Source organism: Lynx rufus, unplaced genomic scaffold (assembly GCF_022079265.1).
Source record: "Lynx rufus isolate CCGP_SWC_20201006 ecotype Redwood Valley unplaced genomic scaffold, mLynRuf1.p SCAF_3, whole genome shotgun sequence".
NCBI lineage: Eukaryota > Metazoa > Chordata > Mammalia > Carnivora > Felidae > Lynx > Lynx rufus.
Genome location: NW_025814845.1, coordinates 152,384,303 through 152,405,639, shown reverse-complemented (window position 1 = coordinate 152,405,639; position 21,337 = coordinate 152,384,303). Strand labels below are relative to the sequence as shown.

Below are 21,337 nucleotides of genomic sequence, written 5' to 3'. Positions count from 1 at the left end.
CATCTCTCCTCTTGATGGCTTGCTTACTGCCTCTGGTACAGCTAAACTAACTCTTCACTCTTTCTTATGCTTTGCTTTCTTCCTAAAGCCTTACACTCCTTGTTTCTTTCTTTCTTCCTTGATTTAAATATTCTGTCCTTTCTGTGTTTACTATTATTGAGTGGAACATACAAGCTGAACCGCAAAGTATAAATTCGATTGTAAATTGCCACTGGATGTACTGGATTCACAATTAAGCATTACCTGAAGGTGGAGAGTATAAATTGTTGCCTTTTTGGGAGGCAATTTGACAAAACCTAGCATCACTTAAAATGTACATATTCTTTGTTATAACAATTTTTCTGCTGGGAAATTATCATAAAGTTATAGTCACTCTTGTACTAAGATGTATGAAGAAACTGAATGGTGTCTGAGTGAAAGAGAAAAAGGAGTTTGGAGTAAGAGGCAGACTTACCGTTTATAGTATAGGTCTTCTGAAATTCACCTTTTCCTTTACCTTCTACAGTTACTACTTTTTATGTTAAAGAGAAAATGTAGGGTAAAAAAAAAAAAAAACCTTTTACCACCTGTGGATTACATAGCATCTACAGGTTCTTATTCCTAATGGATTTTCTGGATTTTATTTTTCTTCAAGGGTCAACAATGCTGATAGTAGGCTTCTTCATTGCTCAACTTGACTTTGTGTAGTATTTTGATAACCCTAAATTAATCATTTGATAATTGAGTCCATTTCTGATATTAGGAATTTTTATAATTTTATTACATAAATGTGGGTGTATGTGTATCTATTGCATAGATGCATTTATCCTTCCTGATCATATTCCAAATACACATACCCGTTCTTAATCCCAACTCCATTATCTGTTGACTACCTGTTTTTCTATGTTCAGGTACTTAGGTATGTGTCTATGTATGTATATAGGTATACACACTGACATAAGACATGACATACAAAGTGATTTTTTGGTTGTAGTTTCTTTTTTTTTTTTTAATTTTTTAATGTTTATTTTTCAGAAAGAAAGAGAGAGAGAGAGAAAGAGAAAATGAGTGGGGGAGGGACAGAGAGAGAGGGAGACATAGAATCTGAAACAGGCTCCAGGCTCCGAGCTGTCAGCACAGAGCCTGATGTGGGGCTCCATCTCACAAACCGTGAGATCATGCTCTGAGTTGAAGTCAGTCGCTTAACTGACTGAGCCACCCAGGTGCCTCTGTAGTTTCTTTTTCTTTAAGCCTGATCATCTTATACTCATTTGATTGCATGTTGCTTTTTTTTTTCAGTCAACAACTGCATTGTGCAGATCCCCACCAAGTCACCTAGTAAAACTGATTTATTCTTTTTAATGATTGCATTGTGTTAATTGATCAGAGTATATTGTAATTTATTCAGCCATTCCTGTATTGATTGAAGCAACTCTGCTTAGGGTGCCTGACTGACTCAGTCAGTAGAGCATGTGACTCTTGATCTCAGAATTGTGAGTTCAAGCCCCACATTGGTCATAGAGCCTACCTTGAAAAAGAAAGAAAGAAAGAAAGAAAGAAAGAAAGAAAGAAAGAAAGAAAGAAAGAAAGAAAGGGAAAGAGAAAGAAATTAAGAAAGAAATTAAGAAAGAAACAAACAAACAATACTGTTTATACAGACAAGAAATTGGAAAATAAGTGACAGTAAACATCTTTGTATATATTACATATGATTACTTTTATTTCTGTATGGTAGATTCCCAGAAATTGGACTGGTAGGTTACAGGTAGAAGGAAGTACTTTACATTTTATACATGATACCAGATTTCTTTCCAAAAATAGGGCACCTGGGTGGCTCAGTCAGTTAAGTGTCTGACTCTTGATTTCTGCTTAGGTCATGATCTAACTGTCGTGGGATTGAGCCCTGCCTCATCAGGCCTTGCACTGAGCTGTGGAGCCTGCTTAGGATTCTCTTTCCCTGTCTCTTTGCCCCTCCCCTGTGTGCTCTTGCTCTCAAAATAAATAAACTTTAAAAAAATACACAAAAGGATGTCATAATTCATTTAGATGATAAAATATGACAGTACTTTCTTGAGATATTATCAGTCTTCTAAATTTTTGCTAAAGTGCTGTCTCATTAGAACCACTTAATTGTTATTTTCACTTTTAGTAAGTTTGAGTATTTTTTATAAACTTGATAATTTGAATCTGCTCTGTCTCTACATGTCAAATATTTTTTCCAGTTTAATTGCTTAGTTTGTTGATACTTTTTTCACTTTTTATGTCTAGGAAATTTTGAACTTTTATGTCTGCCTGTCTCTTCAAGTTTTTGCTCTTTGTTAAGATTGTTTAAAAGACATATCATCTTATAAATTTTACTGTAGAATGTGTTGCTGTGATTTATTTTTTTCACTTGTTCTTCTTTATCCCACCTGGAGCTCTTTTTTTTTTTAATAAATAATGTAAGATAAAGATCTATTTTTTTTTGCTTGATAATCAGTTTTGTGATGATCATTTGAAAAAATAATTTATCCTTTACTGCAGAAGTAGAATTTAACTTCTGACTTGTACATTTTTTCATATGTGCTGGAATCTATATTTAAGGCTTTTATTCTGTTCCACTCATCTGTGTGTCTATTCTTAAACCAGTGCCATATTGATTTGATTATTGTCTTTTGAATGTATTCTGATATATGTCAGTGAAGTCTATTTTTAGTTTTCTCCTTTTGCTCAGGTTTTTTGGTGATTCTTGGACTTTTTGCTTTATAACTTTAAGTTCCTATTTTTAAATTAAAAAAAAAAACAAATCTTTTGGCGTTATTTCTCAATACGGTCATGTATAAATATTGGGAAAAAGTACTGTGAATGAAATATTTTTCCCATTATTTTTGTATGTGTTAGTTTCTAAACTAGAGAATTTTTTTTTATTTTTTTATTTTTTATTTTTGAGAACTTTTTAAAATTTTAACTGTATTGTATCATACCTCTTATTGATAATTTATTTTTATTTCAATTTTCTTTTACTATAATTGCTTGCATTTTCTAAGTATTCCATCAGGTCATTAACAAAAAGGTATTTTCTCTTTCATTCTGATATTATGCCAGTTAATTCATTTTCGTGTCTTAACTAGTCCCTATAGTCTTTAAGTCATTGTTGAATTTTAAAGGGGTTAGTGGGCTTCCTGTTCTAATCCCTAATTTAATTAATTTTATTTATTGATTGATTGAATGAGTAATGATTCAATGATTCGTATGATTAAAATAATAAAAATTAACTGTGAATAGTCTCCTTCCCATCTTTTCCCTAATTGTTTCATTTCCCACCCTGTACTCAAAGTAACCACTGTCACTGGATCTCTTCCACAGATCATCAGATTTCCATATAGAAGCAAGTTCTTGATCTATACATAAACACACATACCTCTGTACAATGTATGTACAAATTTATTGTATGTTCATATAACCTTAATTTTATTTGAAATGGTTATCGTGTTTTGCTATATATGATACTACTGTTCTTTTTTTCAGAAATGCTTAATTTTTTTGTTTTATTTTTTTCCATAGAGCTTTATTAAAAAGCTGAGGGGCGCCTGGGTTGCTCAGTCAGTTAAGTATCCTCTTGGTTTCTGTTCAGGTTATGATCTCACAGTCGTAGGATCAAGCCTCACATTGGGCTCTGTGCTGAGCATGGAGCCTACTTGGGATTCTCTCTCCTCTCTCTCTGCCCCTCTCCCCTGCCAGTACTCTTTCTCTCTCTCAAAATAAATAAATAAACATTTAAAAAATGGTTGCTGAATTGTATCAAATGCTTTTCAGCATCTAATGATACGATGATACGATTTTTTTCTCCTTAATTTGTTGATGTATTAGATTATGTTGATTAAAAAAGAACCACTTGTATTTCTGCAATAAATTATAGTAGTATATTATTTTTGACATGTGCCTGGACTCTATTGTCTAATTTTATTTTTTTAAATTTATAATTACATTTAATTTTTTTTTAATGTTTATTTATTTTTGAGAGAGAGAACACTGTCAGCACAGAGCTCAACGTGGGACTTGATTCATGAACCCTGGGAGATCATGACCTGAGCTAAAACCAAGAGTGGGATGCTTAACGGACTGAGTCTCCCTGGCGCCCCTAGAATCATATTTAACTTTAAAGTGAAATCAGTTTATGGGCATATTTTATGTACTAGTACCTTTATTAGATTTTTGCATTGAGTTATTTTTATTTGATAAAATGACTTGGAACACTTTTTGTATTTTTCTGTGGTTTACTTTTTTTAGAATTATGTTTTTTTTAAAGATTAAGAATCTACTGAGAACCCAGCCCAGTGTTGATGTTTTTCTATAGTAGATTTTTAATTGCCTTTAATTTATGGTGTTTTGTTCTACTCAATTCATTTCTCTTGGGTCAATTTTGATATTTTCTATTTTACTGGGAAATCATCTTCTCTTTCAGGTTTTGAAATGAATTGCCATGAAATTGCATTTGTCTTTTTAAAATTTGTCTTGTTTTCTCAATTATCTCCTATACTTGTGGTTGTATTTCTCTTTCATTCTGAATCTTGTGAGTTTTCACTCCTCTTGTTCCCTTTTTTTCCCACCCACTCATTAGACTCTGATTATTTAATCATCTTTCAAAGAGCTACCTTTTCGATTTATTTATGTTCTCTATAAAGTCTTTACTTCTTATGAATTTTAAGTAATATCTCTTAGTTTCTTCTTCCTAATTTATTTTGATAAATTTTGTTTCTTTTCTCATTTCTTTTTTAAGTGTTTTTCTCTCTTGCCTTTTAAAAATATTAAAATTCTTTAAGGCCATAAATTTACTTCTGCATATAAATTTTACTGGATCACATGGGTTTTAATTATGATTTTATTTATATATTGTCATAGCTTACCACATAGAGCATAATTTCCCTTTTGATTTCCTAATTGATCCAAAGATTATCTAGTGTCATAGGTTTTAAGGAAAGATATTGTAATTTTTTTTTTTGAAAATTTTAAGGTATATATCTCTGAAGTTAATTAAAACTTTCATTATGACCATGTTTATGATAAGTCATGGTAGTGAACATAGGAAAATCTGTTTTTGGTTAGAGGGTTACAAGGTAGCTTTTAAAAATCATGTTAATTGATACTATAATTAAATTTATATTCTTTCCAACTGTATTTGTCTATTCTAAAAAGTATACTGAAATTACTGTATATTTCTATTTTTAAAAATAAATTTATTAAAGTTCTAGCAAATTTTGCTTTCTTACCTGCTATGTTATTTTGTGTATACAAGTTTGTAACTCTTATATTTTAATCATAAACTGTATATTTTATAATTATATAATCTTTCTCTTTATACTGATAAGTACTTTTGACATTAAAATTATACCTTGACTGATACATGTTTCTCTGCAGTTACCTGAAAACAAAATACTCTTTTCCCCCAAAAGATGCTCATTGCTTTCCTTGCCGGCTCCTTGACCTTGAAGAGATGAGACTTTTAAGGGTATTTTTATTTTCTGCCCCTCTTCTTTTTTTCCCTTGAGCCTCTTCTTCCTTGTGAGATCTTGGAAGTATTTTTACTTCTGCTTACCTTCATCTCACCTGTCTACAACTCTTTTACTTTGTATAGTTTAGAAATTTATTAAAATTTCTTTTATGATATAGTCTTTGTTTCAGGAGTCTTTATCATACAAGTTATACATTCCTAGACATTTGGTTATTATTTAAATGTGTATTATATAATAGAAACTGGAAGTTTCATTGCTTACAGTATTATCCTTTCTCTTCATCTTCCCTATTACCACATCTTTTATTCTGGTTTGTTTTTTCTTAGTTAGAACCTTTTCTTAATTATTTTTCTTAGTTGGGATGCCTGAAAAAATACATTCTCTGAATTTTTACATATTTACAAATTTTTTTCTCATACCAAAATGTAAGCTTTGTTGGTACAGAATTATTTTATCTTTGTCATCTGAGAATGTTCTTCAACACACACTCTGTCTCTCTCTCTTTTTAAAGTATAAGAGATGAAGAGTCCAATGAGGAGCTGATTCTTTAACTTTTATAAGTTACTTGCTTTTAATTTTATTTTTATTTTTTTAGAAAGAGACAGAGCATACACAGGAGACAGGGACAGGGGAAAAAAGAGAATCTTAAGCAGGTTCCATGCTCAACCTTACGTGGGGCTCAATCCCACCACCCTGGGATCATGACCTGAGCCAAAATCACCAGCTGTGTGCTCAACTGACTGAGCCACCCAGTGGCCCCCTAGGTTACTTGCTTTTTAGAGCTGAATGTGATCCAGTATCCATGAACTTTTATCCTTAAAACCTTCTTAAGCTCAGATTTCTTATGCTTTAAGTTTTTTGAGTATAGTTGATACACAATGTTACATTAATTTCAGGTATACAACATAGTGATTCAGCATCTCTTAATGTTATGCTATGCTCACCACAAGTGTAGCTACCACCTGTCACCAAACAGTGCTTTTGCAATATCATTAACTATAATCCATATGCTGTACCTTTTATTCCCATGACTTATTCATCACAAAATAGGAAGCTTGTATCCCACTTTCCTCCCATTTTGCTTATTTATCCCTTCACCTCCCTTCCCTCTGGCAACCATCAGTTTGTTTTCTGTTATTTATAGGTCTGATTCTGATTTTTCTTTGTTCACTTATTTTTTAGATTCCATACGTGAGTGAAATCATATGGCATGTGTCTTTTTCAATCTGAATCATATCTGACTCTCTGGGTCAATCCATGTTTTCTCAGATGGCAAGATTCCATTCTTTTTTATGGCTGAGTAATATTGCATTGTATGTATATGCCACATTTTCTTTATCCATTCATTTATCAGTGGACACTTCGGTTGCTTCCATATTTTGTCTATTCTAAACGATGCTGTAATAAACATAGGGGTGCATATATATTTTTGATTTATTGTTTTTTATTTTATTTGGGCAAATACTCAGTAGTGGAAGTACTAAATCATAAGGTATTTCTATTTTTAGTTTTTTAAGAAACCTCCATGCTGTTTTCCATAGTGGCTGCATGATTTTTACATTCTCACCAGCAACGTAAGAAGGTTTCATTTTTTCCACATCTTTGTCAGTACTTGTTATTTTCTGTTGTTTTTTTTTTTTTGATAATGGCCTTTCTAATGGCTATGATCTTAATATACATCTTTAATTATTAAACTCATTTTTAAAACAAGGTATAAAAAAAATCTGTTTTCTATGTAGAGGGGGCTTTGTGACAATGAGCCTGAAAGTAGAGAACTCATAACACCGTACTTGCTTGCTTTTTTTTTTTTTTAATTTTTTTTTTCAACGTTTATTTATTTTTGGGACAGAGAGAGACAGAGCATGAACGGGGGAGGGGCAGAGAGAGAGGGAGACACAGAATCGGAAACAGGCTCCAGGCTCTGAGCCATCAGCCCAGAGCCCGACGCGGGGCTCGAACTCCCGGACCGCGAGATCGTGACCTGGCTGAAGTCGGACGCTTAACCGACTGCGCCACCCAGGCGCCCCGCTTTTTAGAATGTTTTAGTTCTATTTTATTTTATTTTATTTTATTTTATTTTATTTTATTTTATTTATGTTTTTTTCTTTTTAACTTAGAGAACACACAAGCAGAGGAGGGGCAGAGAGAAAGGGTGAGAGAGAGAGAATTCCAAGCAGGCTCTGTACTGTCGGTGTGGAGCCTGATGCAGGGCTTGAACTCATGAACCGTGAAATCATGACCTGAGAGATGCTTAACCGACTGAGCCACCCAGGTGCCCCTAGAATATTTTAGTTCTACTGAATATTTTAAGCCCATTTATATCTATAATATGAATGACATAAATGCAGTGATTTGCAGTTACACAAGTCTGTATCAGTAACTTTATATCAGTTTCCTCACTTGTGAAATGACAATCTTTGGTGATTTACTTCTGAGATTGTCTGATTCAGTTGTACCGTGGTCCTCATACTTGCATAATAAAGGTCAGTCAGGATTGTTGTGAGGCATTTACCAGCCCTCTGAAGATTGTGGAAGGATTCCCTTTCTGGTCTATATATTCCTCACGTATACATGTAAAAGGCCGTCAGTAAAGGTCTATTTAATCCCTAAGCATACCTCATAGTCTCCTTTAACTGTTCCTTCTCCCCAAAATCTTTCCTCCACGGATTCTCACACTTCTCTTCACACTTTGGTTTGGTGGAAGTCTTATTCTAATCTTCAGCTAACAGCTGAGATCTCACTCTAAGAAGTCTTCCCAGTTCTCTGTAGCCTAAAATAATCTCTAAATTGTTACTCTCAGAAACCTTGTATTTTTAGTCTTATCACATTATGCATGTTATTATAGAGGTAGGGGTGTGTGTGTGTGTATAATTTTTATTTGACCTTCTCCTATAGTTTAATATGCTCCCTGCATTACTGGGGTCTTATCTTACTGTTATGATTTTATGCCTATCTCAGGGCAAGTAGGTATTTAGTGTATTTTTTTAATGTCTATTTATTTGAGAGAGAGAGAGAGAACGAGCAGGGGAGGGGCAGAGAGAGAGGGAGACACAGAATCTGAAGCAGGCCCCAGGCTCTGAGCTGTCAGCACAGAGCCCAACGTGGGGCTTGAACTCAGAAACCGTGAGATCATGACCTGAGCCAAAGTCAGACACTTGACCGACTGAGTAACCCAGGGGCCTCAGAATTTAACATATTTTAACTGGATTTGAGCAAGAATGAAAAGTGTATATTGACCATTAATCAGTTTTGTGGCTTAGTTTTGATATTTTTACAATCAGCAGCATTTTCAGTAGGTTTTCTTTGTACTTCTGTTTTTTTTTAGGACAGGTATTTTTTAAGTCAGCAAGAAAATTAACCACAACAGGAACTTCATTAAAGCTACAATTCAGGATATGCAAATATGAAAGGTTTCTAACTTTACCCTCTACATTTCGCATATATCATTAGTCACTGTTAGACACTTTGGTCTTGCTTAATATAATTCAGTGCTGAGTGTGTATTTTAGTGTGAGAGTTTTGACATCAACATTTTTAACTTTCGTGTAATTTATAATCTTAACTTTGAGTTAATGGAAATTGTTGCCTCTTTAGATTGTGGTTTGAAACTGCTAATAAGTCCAGTCAGTAATACATGATCTTTAGCTTCTAAACCATGAATAGTAGATTTCATTTTTTGTTAAAATCTATGTCTAAATTGAAAGGGGTCGAAGGGTCTGAATGGTGAATAAAAGCAGTAGAATGCTAATCAGAAGATAGAAGTACTAGACTCACTCTATTAATTTACATTGTGTTCAGTAATCTAAAGCAACATGCGTATTAGTCTCCTTTTTAAATTGGTAATAACAACCCCTGCGACTTGAGAGTTTGTGAAGTGCTTCATGACCACCATTTAAAAAAATGTGTTAACTTCTATAGCTCTTCGAGGTAGTTATCAATCATCCCTGTTTTATAGATGCAGACATTGAGACTTAGAGAAATTAAGTCACTCAAGATTTGGCTAGTAGTTAAATAAGTACTAAAATACATGGAAGTAGACCCCAGAATTTATTCCACAGTTAAAACCTTTAGCTGCAATCATGTTTTTTTTGCTTTAGAGGATTCTACATAAATGCACTGATACTGTTATCAAAAAGTTGTCTTGAGGGGTGCTTGGTGGCTTAGTCAGTTAAGCATCCAACTTCAGCTCAGGTCATTATGTCAGGTTCGTGGGTTCGAGCCCCACGTCAGACTCTTAACTGACAGCTCAGAGCCTGGAGCCTGCTTCAAATTCTGTGTCTCTCTATCTGCCCCTCCCTGCTGTGCACACACTCTCTCTCTCTCAAAAATAAACATTTTTTTTTTAAAGGCTTGAATGTCACAATAATGTATATGTTCCGTCACAAGTTTAAATGTTTCCCTGGGTGATGTCTGATAACAGATTAAATTTCAGGGGTATGATTTTCATTACTTTTTCCAAGGTAATAATTTTGAAAGCTATCAATATTTTTTTATTTTTAAAATTTTGCTTCAAACCAAGGTTTCACTTAAAATTACAAAATAATTTTTAAAACGTGGCTACTTGATGTTGACCGTTAATATCTTTACGATATGTAATTAAAATTTTTATTCAACATTTGATTACCAAGTATTTCTGAATTTTCTGTCTTTATTCTACAGAATGATAAATAACGCTGATCATCTCTAGAAAGGATATTGATTCACCTCATGTAAAGTATGCTCAGTTCCTTTCCAGTGGTGTAAGTATCTAGTCCTTTTCTTAATTTTATCTCTTAATTGTTTTAATAAAGTGAAGAAATCATTATGATTATGATCCAGAAATGACAGCAGTCATTTGTAGAGTTGAAAGAATTTTTTCATAATTATGTGGAAAGGAATGAATTTTCAAATTACCTTTCTCTTCTGTTTTCAACTTTGAAGTCTGACATTAATTTTCAACTTGAAACTACTCTACTAATTATTTCAAACTGTTTTATAGCCTAGAAACTTCCAAAATAGATGGCTAGCTACTATTCGATTCCTTGTGACAAGCAGAATATCGGAAGCATGTTACTTTAACACTGCCTTTGTATGCAGACTCCTAAGCACCTTAGCCATTTTCCTTTACCTACTGGAGATAATGTAGTTAAGTCTATTAGCTAATGTCATTGGTAGCCTTTCTTTGGAGTCAGGCAAAAAATACAAATTGAGATGGTGGTATTATGTTGAGATTTTTTTTTTTTTTTTTTTTTTTTGTGCTAGGATATGAACTGTAACCACTAGTTCATATTAAATAGGCCTCTGAATAAAAGTATTCCGGGAATTTCAGATATTAGAGAAGATAAAGTATCTATTAGCTCGTTAAGTGCATCTTTGAAGTCTAATGCAGAGTGCCTTTAGCATAAGTATTTTCTAAAATTTGGTGTAGTCTATGTTTCGATTAAATTCCTTCCGTTTTGTTTGACAGTTCTCTAATCCAGTAAGTAGACATTAACATAGATTTTCTTTATTATTTAGGTTTTTCATTAAAGTTTTTTCCTGTCTCATTGACTCTATCACATATCGAAAAGTCTCTGGAATAGGCCCAAGTGATGTAAACTGTAGCCTGAATTTTTGGTAAATAGCTATCTTTGGGAAATGGCAAGGCACTGCATTGCTTTGGGACTTAATTTTTTTTTTTTTTAATGATATAATTGCTGATAGCTATTTTTAATAGCCATTAGAATGTAAGCATCATGAGGTGAGGAGTTTTTGCTTGATTAGTTCCTTGTTGCATCCTTTCTTCCTTGTATAAGGTCTGACACATAGGGCATATTCAGTAAATGTTAGTTGAATGAATGATTTTTCTCTAAATGGTGTCCAGATCTCTGATTCCATACCTAATTTATATTTCCTTCTATAAACTTGCATGTTTTTACTTGAACTTGTTTCCCCAAACATGTATGAGGTGGCTACAATAAAAAATGTCATCTTAATGATAATTTAAAAGTAATTATTGTAAAGTGTGATTGGCACAGTGAAATATAATTTTGTTTCTCTCAAAGTCTTTTTATATATGAAAGAACTTTTTTATACTGCTGTCTTTTTTATACTGCTTTTTTATACTTTTTTTATTGTTTTGCTTTAGTCAGTTCTCCTATTGGTTTGAATTATAGAATCATCTTAACATACTCAATCCCCAGTAAATCTTCATTTCTTACTTATTCTCACTTCCTGTCATTTTTAAACTTTAAGGCTTCCACTCCTTTGATGGCAATAATAATTATGAAAGAGGTTAATGTGCCATAAATACTAAGAAGGGCCTGAGTACATCTTTAGTTGAATATTATGATTAGAATGTGTTAGATCATCATGTGGTAAATACCATGTATGCAAAACAAAAGTAACTTATGACTAGATCATATTTTGCTTACTCATTCTAGATGAAAAGATAGCAGAATCAAACTGAAGAAAATGCTGTTATTTAATAAAATCTTATTAACTGTTAATGGTTTACAAGCAAGGTAGTAATGTCATTTTTGCACAGGTGATTTCAAGATTAATCATTTGTGGATGGTTTAACCTTCTTTGCTTTATATGTTTGTAGAATTTAGGTTTTTTTTTAAATATTTTTTTTTAACGTTTATTTATTTTTGAGACAGAGAGAGACAGAGCATGAACGGGGGAGGGTCAGAGAGAGAGGGAGACACAGAATCCGAAACAGGCTCCAGGCTCTGAGCTGTCAGCACAGAGCCTGACGCAGAGCTCAAACTCACGGACCGTGAGATCATGACCTGAGCCAAAGTCGGACGTTTAACCGACTGAGCCACTCAGGCGCCCCTGTAGAATTTAGTTTAAGAAAGTGTTCTGGACCTCATTGTTATCTAAGAAGGGTTTAGGTGCATATCCAAGTAGGGATAAAATTTATTATAAAATAGGTTTACTATTATGGTCTGATTCAGTATCGTCTTTTAGAGTATCCGTTTATGAACTGAGCCATAATTCCTGAATTAATTGTTCTTTTCTGCTTTAAACATTGTGTTACTGCAGTGTCAAAATTCTTCTCACATCATTTTCAATTATTGTTGGCCTGAGTCTGCATTCAGATTAGTAATTTAAAGTGAAAGATACTCCTTATCCTGTGAATAGTATTTGTGCTACAGAAGAAAATTAATTCAGTTTTTACACATTATCTTTTTTTCTGCTTATAAAAGAATTGCTGGTATTGTGGACATAGATGAACTTTGTAGGTCATTTACTGCCATAATTTCAGGATTACGTGCTTTAGGTAAATTATAAGAAACAAAGTGTAGAAATGACAGAATGTACCTTTGTTAATGTTAATGCACATTGAAATACTATTCTTGATATCTAAGAAAACTTCTAATCTTGGCATTTTCTCAGTGAAACATAGTACCTTCAGTGTTATGTGTAGGATTTGATCCTGCTCATCATGCCATTGTTATTCTACTCTATAGTGATCATACCTTCCATTCTAGCAATTGTAGATCTTTTTACGTTAGGTATATCTTTGTACTAGGGACCTCTCTTGGTGCAAGGCACAAACATCTAATTTAAACAAACTTTGGAAGAAATTTAAGCTCTTACATCACATACAGTAAGAGCAGAGATATAGCAGGGTCTCAGGAATTGCTAGAACAAAGAATATGAACACTGCAGAGCTTTCCCTTTTGCTCTGCATTTCCTGCTATGTCTGCTTTATTCTGCTACAAAGTGGCTTCTTCCAGAAGGTGAAGAATGTACCAAACTAATGTCTTCCTGCAACTGACCACAGTTAGAGTGACTGTCCATCTTCCTGCTGGTCTAACCTAAATATTTTGATGAAAGCAAGACTTGACTTCCTTGTGTACCTACCCCTGTGATTGGAAACAGTGAGGCATTCTAGGCAGACAAAATAATACACATTATCTCCTTTTCTGGCTGTTATCTCCTTTTATGGCATTTGGGATAAAAGTGTTTCCCATAGTCAGTTAATCTGAAATTACCTAAAATACTAAATTGTTTTAGATTCTGTGTGAATTGTTAGTTTTGATATTTCCAATACAAGCTTTAGGATGGATTCTTTTCAGTAATTGGTTAAATTCACATAAAATTTATTTTAGCTTTGTGCTAACATACAGACTGCTGCTCCATACAGAGAAAGGTTTGAAGAATTATATACAGATACTATTGTATTGATTGATTTTTTTTTTTTTTTTTTTTTTTGGTCCATATAATAAAACAGTTCTTGAAGTCTCATTTAAGTAAGGTCAGTTTTGGGGGCACATGGGTGGCTTAGTTGGTTGGGTGTCTGACTTCGGCTCAGGTCATGATCTCACAGTTTGTGAGTTTGAGTCCCACCTCAGGCTCCATGCTGACAGCTTGGAGCCTGGAACCTGCTTCGGATTGGGTGTCTCCTCTCTCTCTCCCCTTCCCCTGATTGCACTCTGTCTCTGTCTCTGTCTCTGGCTCTGTCTCTGTCTCTGAATTAAAAAATAAAAAAAATTTAAATTAAGGTCAGTTTTGGGGTGCCTGGGTGGTTCAGTCAGTTAAGTGTCCAACTTCAGCTCAGGTCATGATCTCGCAGTTCACGAGTTTGTGCCCTGTCAGGCTCTGTGCTGACAGCTCAGAGCCTAGAGCCTTCTTCGGATTCTGTGTCTCCCTCTCTCTCTCTGCCTCTCCCTCACTCATAATGTCTCTCTCTCTCTCTCTGTCTCTCTCTCTGAAAGATAAATAAAACAGTAAAAAAATTTTAAGTAAGGTCAGTTTATGAAGTATTTTGAAAGCATTAAGACTCTTGTTAGCAAAGGACAGGCCTACTTTATTTACAAGAGAAAAAAATGGTGTATGGAAACCTCAGCCTATCAAATCAGTAAATTAAGGCGTCAGTTTTTTGGATTACTAAAGGGATTGGGCAGTCAATCTTTTATTTTTTAATTTAATTTTTAATTTTATTTCCAGTATAGTTAACATGTAGTGTTATATTAGTTGCAGATGTACAATATAGTGATACAATTATATACTCAGTGCTCATCATGATAATTGATGACAGGATTACTCTTAATCCTCTTCGCCTATTTCACCCATCCCTCACCAGCCTTCCCCTTGGTAACCATCAGTTTGTTCTCTATAGTTAAGAGTTTGTTTTTTGCTTTGTCCCTTTTTTCTCTGCTCACTTGTTTTCTTCCTTAAATTCCACATATGAGTGAAATCATATGTATTTGTCTTTCTCTGACTGACTCATTTCACGTAGCATTGTACTTTCTAGTTCTATCCATATTGTTGCAAATGGCAAGATTTCATTATTTTTATGACTGAATAATATTCCATTGTATATCTATACTACATCTTTTTTATCCATTCATCTGTCAGTGGATACTTGGGCCACTTCCATAAGTTGACTATTGTAAATAATGCTGCAGTAAACATAGGGGCTCATCTATCTTTTTGAAATAGTTTTTTGTTTTCTTTGGGTAAATACCCAGTAGTAAAATTACTGCATCATAGGGTAGTTCTATTTTTAAATTTTTGAGGAACCTCCATACTGTTTTCCACAGTGGCTGCGCCAGTTTGCATTCCCACCAGTAGTGCACGAGGGTTCCTTTTTCTCCACATCCTCACCAACACTTCTTGTTTCTTGTGGTTTTGATTTTAGTCATTCTGACAGTTGTGAGGTGAGATCTTGTAGTTGTTTTTTTTTTGGTTTTTTTTTTTAAGTTTTTTGAGAGACAGAGTGTCGGCAGGTGGTGGGGGGGGGGGGGGAGGGACAGAGAGACCCAGAATCTGAAGCAGGCTCCAGGCTCCAAGCTGTCAGCACAGAGCCCAACGCGGGGCTCGAACACATGAACCGTGAGATCATGACCTGAGCCTAACAGAGACGCTTAACTGACTCACAGGTGCCCCTAGGGATCTTGTAGTTTTGATTGGCATTTCCCTGATAGTGATGTTGACCATCTTTTCGTGTGTCTGTTGACCATCTGTATGTCTTTTTTTTTTTTAACGTTTATTTTTGAGACAGAGAGAGACAAAGCATGAATGGGGGAGGGTCAGAGAGAGGGTGACACAGAATCCGAAACAGGCTCCAGGCTCTGAGCCGTCAGCACAGAGCCTGATGCGGGGCTCGAACTCATGGACCGCGAGATCATGACCTGAGCCGAAGTCGGCCGCTTAACCGACTGAGCCACCCAGGTGCCCCAAGTATGTCTTTAGAAAAATGTCTGTTCGAAAAAAAAAATGGAAAAATATTCCATGCTCCTAGATAATTAGAACAAATATTGTTAAAATGTTAATTCTACCCAAAGCAATCTACATATTCAATGCAATACCTATCAAAATAACACCAGCATTCTTCACAGAGCCAGAACAAACAATCCTAAAATTTGTATGGAACCAGAAAAGACCCTGAATAGCCAAAGCAATCTTGAAAAAGAAAACCAAAGCAGGAGGCATCACCATCCCAGACTTTAAGCTGTATTACAAAGCTGTAATCATCAAGAAAGTATGGTACTGGCACAAAAACAGACACTCAGATATGGAACAGAATAGAGAACCCAGAAATGGACCCACAAACGTTTGGCCAGCTAATCTTTGACAAAGCAGGAAAGAATATCCAATGGAAAAAAGACAGTCTTTTCAGCAAGTGGTGCTGGGAAAACCAGACAGCAACATGCAGAAAAATGAACCTGGACCACTTTCTTACACCATACATAAAAATAAACTCAAAATGGATGAAAGACCTAACTGTAAGACAGAAAGCCATCAAAACCCTAGAGGAGAAAGCAGGCAAAAACCTCTTCGACCTTGGCTACAACAACTTCCTACTCAAAAAGTCTCCACCTCCGGAGGCAAGGGAAACAAAAGCAAAAATGAACTATCGGGACCTCATCAAGATAAAAAGCTTCTGCACAACAAAGGAAACAATCAGCAAAACTAAAAGGCAACCGATGTAATGGGAGACGGTATTTGCAAACAACATATCAGATAAAGGGTTAGTATCCAAAATCTATGAAGAACTTATCAAACTCAACATCCAAAAAACAAACAATCCAGTGAAAAAATGGGCAAAAGACACAAATAGACACTTTTCCAAAGAAGACATCCAGATGGCCAACCGACACATGAAAAAATGCTCAACATCACTCATCATCAGGGAAATACAAATCAAAACCACAATGAGATATCACCTCACACACCTGTCAGAATGGCTAACATTAACAACTCAGGCAACAACAGATGTTGGTGAGGATGCAGAGAAAGAGGGTCTCTTTTTCACTGCTGGTGGGAATGCAAACTGGTGCAGTCACTCTGGAAAACAATGTGGAGGTTCCTCAAAAAACTAAAAATAGAACTACCCCATGACTCAGCAATTGCACTACTAGGTATTTATCCAAGAGATACAGGTATGCTGTTTCAAAGGGGCACATGTGCACCCCAGTTTTTATAGCAGCACTATCAACAATAGCCAAAGTATAGAAAGAGCCCAAATGTCCATCGATGGATGAATGGATAAAGAAGATGTGGTATGTATATGTATATACACACACATACCACGCGTACATACATACATACATGCATACATGCATACATACATACATACATACAATAGAGTATTACTCGGGAATCAAAAAGAATGAAATCTTGCCATTTGCAACTATGTGAATGGAGCTAGAGGGCATTATGCTAAGCAAAACTAGTCAGATAATCATAGGACTTCCTCATGTGAGGACTTTAAGATACAGAACAGATGAACATAAGGGAAGGGAAGCAAAAATAATATAAAAACAGGGTGGGGGACAAAACATAAGAGACTCTTAACTATAGAGAACAAACAGAGGGTTGCTGGAGGGGTTGTGGGATGGGGATGATCCAAATGGGTAAGGGGCACTAAGGAATCTATTCCTGAAATCATTGTTGCACTATATGCTAGCTAACTTGGATGTAAATTAAAAAAATAAACTTAAAAATATAAAAACAAAGTCACTGTTATAGAAAATACAACAGAGAAAAAATGATAGTTAAAAACAGTTGAATGTTAATATATATAAAATAACACATATTACCTTTATGACATATAATAAATCTTTTACATAATGTAAAAAAAAGAAAAATGTTCTTGTCTTCTCATTTGTTAATTGGATTGTTTTTTTGGTGTTGTATAAATTCTTCATATATATATAGTTAATATAATTTATTGTCAAATTGGCTAACATACAGTGTGTAAAGCGTGCTCTTGGTTTTTGGGGTAGATTCCCGTGGTTAATCGTTTGCATACAACACCCACCCAGTGCTCATCCCAACAAGTACCCTCCTCCAGGCCCATCACCCATTTTCCCCTTTCTCCCACCCCTCCATCAACCCTCAGTTTGTTCTCTGTATTTAAGAGTTTCTTATGGCTTGTCTCCTTCCCTCTCTGTTTGTAACTATATTTTTTTCCCTTTCCCTTCTCCCATGGTCTTCTGTTAAGTTTCTCAAGGTCCACATATGAGTGAAAACATATAATATCTGTCCTTCTCTGACTGACTTATTTCGTTCACCATAATACCTTCCAGTTCTATCTGTGTTGCTGCAAATGGCATCATTTCATTCTTTCTTATTGCCAGTAGTATTCCATTGTATATATAAACCATATCTTCTTTATCCATTCATCAGTTGACGGACAATTAGGCTCTCTCCATAATTTGACTATTGTTGAAAGTGCTGCTATAAACATTGGGGTACACGTGCCCCTATGAATCAGCACTCCTGTATCCTATGGGTAAATTCCTAGTAGTGCTATTGCTGGTTGTAACGGTAGCTCTATTTTTAATTTTTTGAGGAACCTCCATACTGTTTTCCAGAGCAGCTGCACCAGTTTGCATTCCCATCAACAGTGCAAGAGGGTTCCCGTTTCTCCACATCCTCACCAGCATCTGTTGTTTCCTGAGTTGTTCGTTTTAGCCATTCTGACTGGCGTGAGGTGGTATCTCAGTGTGGTTTTGATTTGTATTTCCCTGATGATGAGTGATGTTGAACATCTTTTCATGTGTCTGTTGCCCATCTGGATGTCGTCTTTGGCAAGTGTCTGTTCATTTCTTCTCATGTCTTAAGTGGATTATTTGTTTTTTGGGTGTGGAGTTTGGTAAGTTCTTTATAGGTTTTGGATACTAACGCTTTATCTGATATGTCATTTGCAAATATCTTCTTCCATTCCATTGGTTCCCTTTTAGTTTTGCTGATTGTTTCCTTTGCTGTGCAGAAGCTTTTTATCTTGATGAGAGCCCAATAGATCATTTTTGCTTTTAATTGCCTTGTCTTTGGAGATGTGTCGAGCAAGAAATTGCTGTGGCTGAGGTCAAAGAAGTTGTTGCCTGCTTTCTCCCCTAGGGTTTTGATGGTTTCCTGTCTCACATGTAGGTCTTTCCTCCATTTTGAGTTTATTTTTGTGTATGGTGTAAGATAGTGGTCCAGGTTCATTTTTCTGCATGTTGCTATCCAGTTTTCCCAGCACCATTTGCTGAAGAGACTGTCTTTATTCCATTGGATATTCTTTCCTGCTTTGTCAAAGATTAGTTGGCCATACATTTGTGGGTCCGATTCTGGGTTCTCTATTCTATTCCACTGATCTGAGTGTCTGTTTTTGTGCCAATACCATACTGTCTTGATGATTACAACTTTGTAGTAGAGGCTGAAGTCTGGGATTGTGATGCCTCCCACTTTAGTTTTCTTTTTCAATATTACTTTGGCTATTCAGGGTCTTTTCTGGTTCCATATAAATTTTAGGATTGTTTTTTCTAGCTTTGAGGAGAATGCCGGTGCAATTTTGACTGGGATTGCATTGAATGTGTAGACTACTTTGGGTACTATAGACATTGTGACGATATTCATTCTTCTAATTCATGAGCAGGGAATGTTTTTCTATTTCTTTGTGTCTTCTTCAGTTTCTTTCATAAGCTTTCTGTAGTTTTCAGCAAACAGACCTTTTACATCTTCAGTTAGGTTTATTTGTAGGTATTTTATGGTTCTTGGTTTAGTTGTAAATGGGATCAGTTTCTTGATTTCTCTTTCTGTTGCTTCATTATTGGTGTAAAGAAATGCGATCAATTTCTGTACATTGATTTTGTACCTGCAACTTTGCTGAATTCACGTATCAGTCCTAACAGCTTTTTGGTGGAGTCATTCAGGTTTTCCAGGTAGAGTATCATATTGTCTGTGAAAAGTAAAAGTTCGACTTCTTCTTTGCCAATTTTGATGCCTCTTATTTCATTTTGTTGTCTGATTGCTGATACTAGGATTTCCAGCACTATGTTAAACAATAGTGATGAGAGTGGACATCCCTGTCATGTTCTTGACCTCAGGGAGAGTTCTCAATTTTTCCCCATTGAGGATGATATTAGCTGTGGGCTTTTCATATATGGCTTTTATGGTGTTTAGGTATGTTCCTTCTATCCCAACTTTATTGTGGGTGTTTATTAAGAAAGGATGCTGTATTTTGTCAGATGCTTTTTCTGCATCTATTGGCAGGATCATATGGTTCTTATCCTCTCTTTTATTAATGTGATATATCACATTGATTTGTGAATATTGGACCAGCCCTGCAGCCCAGGAATGAATCCCACTTGATCATGGTGAATAATTCTTTTTATATGCTGTTGAATTTATTTTGCTAGTATCTTGTTGAGGATTTTTGCATCCATGTTCATCAGGGATATTGGCCTGTTAAGTCTCCTTTTTGGTGAGTCTCTGTCTGGTTTGGGTATCAAGGTAATGCTGGCTTCATAGAATGAGTCCAGAAGTTTTCCTTCGTTTCTATTTTTTGGAACAGCTTGAGATGGATAGGTATTAACTCTGCTTTAAATATCTAGTAGAACCCCCCCACCCCGGGAAGCCATCTGGCCCAGAACTCTTATTTGTTGGGAGATTTTTGATAACTGATTCAATTTCTTCACTAGTTATGGGTCTGTTCAAATTTTCTATTCTTCCCATTTGAGTTTTGGTAGTGTGTGGGTGTCTAGGAATTTGTCCATTTCTTCCAGGTTGTCCAGTTTGTTGGCATATAATTTTTCATGGTGTTCTCTGACAACTGTATTTCTGAGGGATTGGTTTTGATAAATCCATTTTCATTCATGATTTTATGTATTTGGATCCTCCCTCTTTTTCTGAAAAGTCTGGCTAGCAGTTTATCAATTTTGTTTATTTTTTCAAAAAGCCAGCTCTTAGTTACATTGATCTGTTTTTCTTGGATTCTATATTATTTCTGTTTGGCTGCTGGCCTTGGAGTTTCTTTGTTGTTCTGCTTTGAGTTCCTCTAGGTTTTCTGTTAGATTTTGTATTTGGGATTTTTCTTGTTTCTTGAGAAAGGCCTGGATTGCAATGTATTTTCCTCTTATGACTGCCTTTGCTTTGCTGCATCCCAAAAGGTTTGGACTGTTGTGTTTTCATTTTCATTTGTTTCCATATATTTTTAAATTTCTTCTCTAAGTGCCTGTTGACCCATTCATTCTTTAGTAAGGTGTTCTTTAACCTCCATGCATTTGGAGGTTTTCCCAGACTTTTTCCTGTGGTTGATTTCAAGTTTCATAGCATTGTGATCTGAAAATGTGCGTAGTATGATCTGAATTCTTCAACATTTATTGAGTGCTCTTTTGTGACCCAGCATGTGATCTGTCTTGGAGAATGTTCCATGTGCACTCAAGAAGAATGTGTGTTCTGCTGCTTTAGGATGAAGAGTTCTGAATATATCTGTGAAGTCCATCTGGTCCAGTATATCATTCAGAGCCATGGTTTCTTTATTGATTTTCTGTTAGATGATCTGTCCATCATTGTAAGTGGAGTATTAAAGTCTCCTGCAATTACCACATTCTTACCAATAAGATTTCTTATGTTTGTGATTAATTGTTTTATATATTTGGGTACTTCCGAATTGAATGCATA

At 35.1% G+C, this 21,337-nt stretch overlaps 1 protein-coding gene across 5 annotated transcripts in view; it reads left to right on the top strand.

The window, feature by feature from the left end:
* HMBOX1 (homeobox containing 1) overlaps positions 1-21,337 on the top strand; it is a 185,123-nt gene that overhangs the window by 63,697 nt on the left and 100,089 nt on the right. For all 5 annotated transcript variants that reach the window (XM_047090721.1, XM_047090720.1, XM_047090719.1 and 2 more), the window contains exon 2: positions 10,130-10,209. In XM_047090721.1, coding sequence (XP_046946677.1) covers positions 10,187-10,209 — 23 coding nt within the window. In that variant the 5' untranslated portion in view covers positions 10,130-10,186. The remainder of the gene's footprint in view (positions 1-10,129; positions 10,210-21,337) is intronic.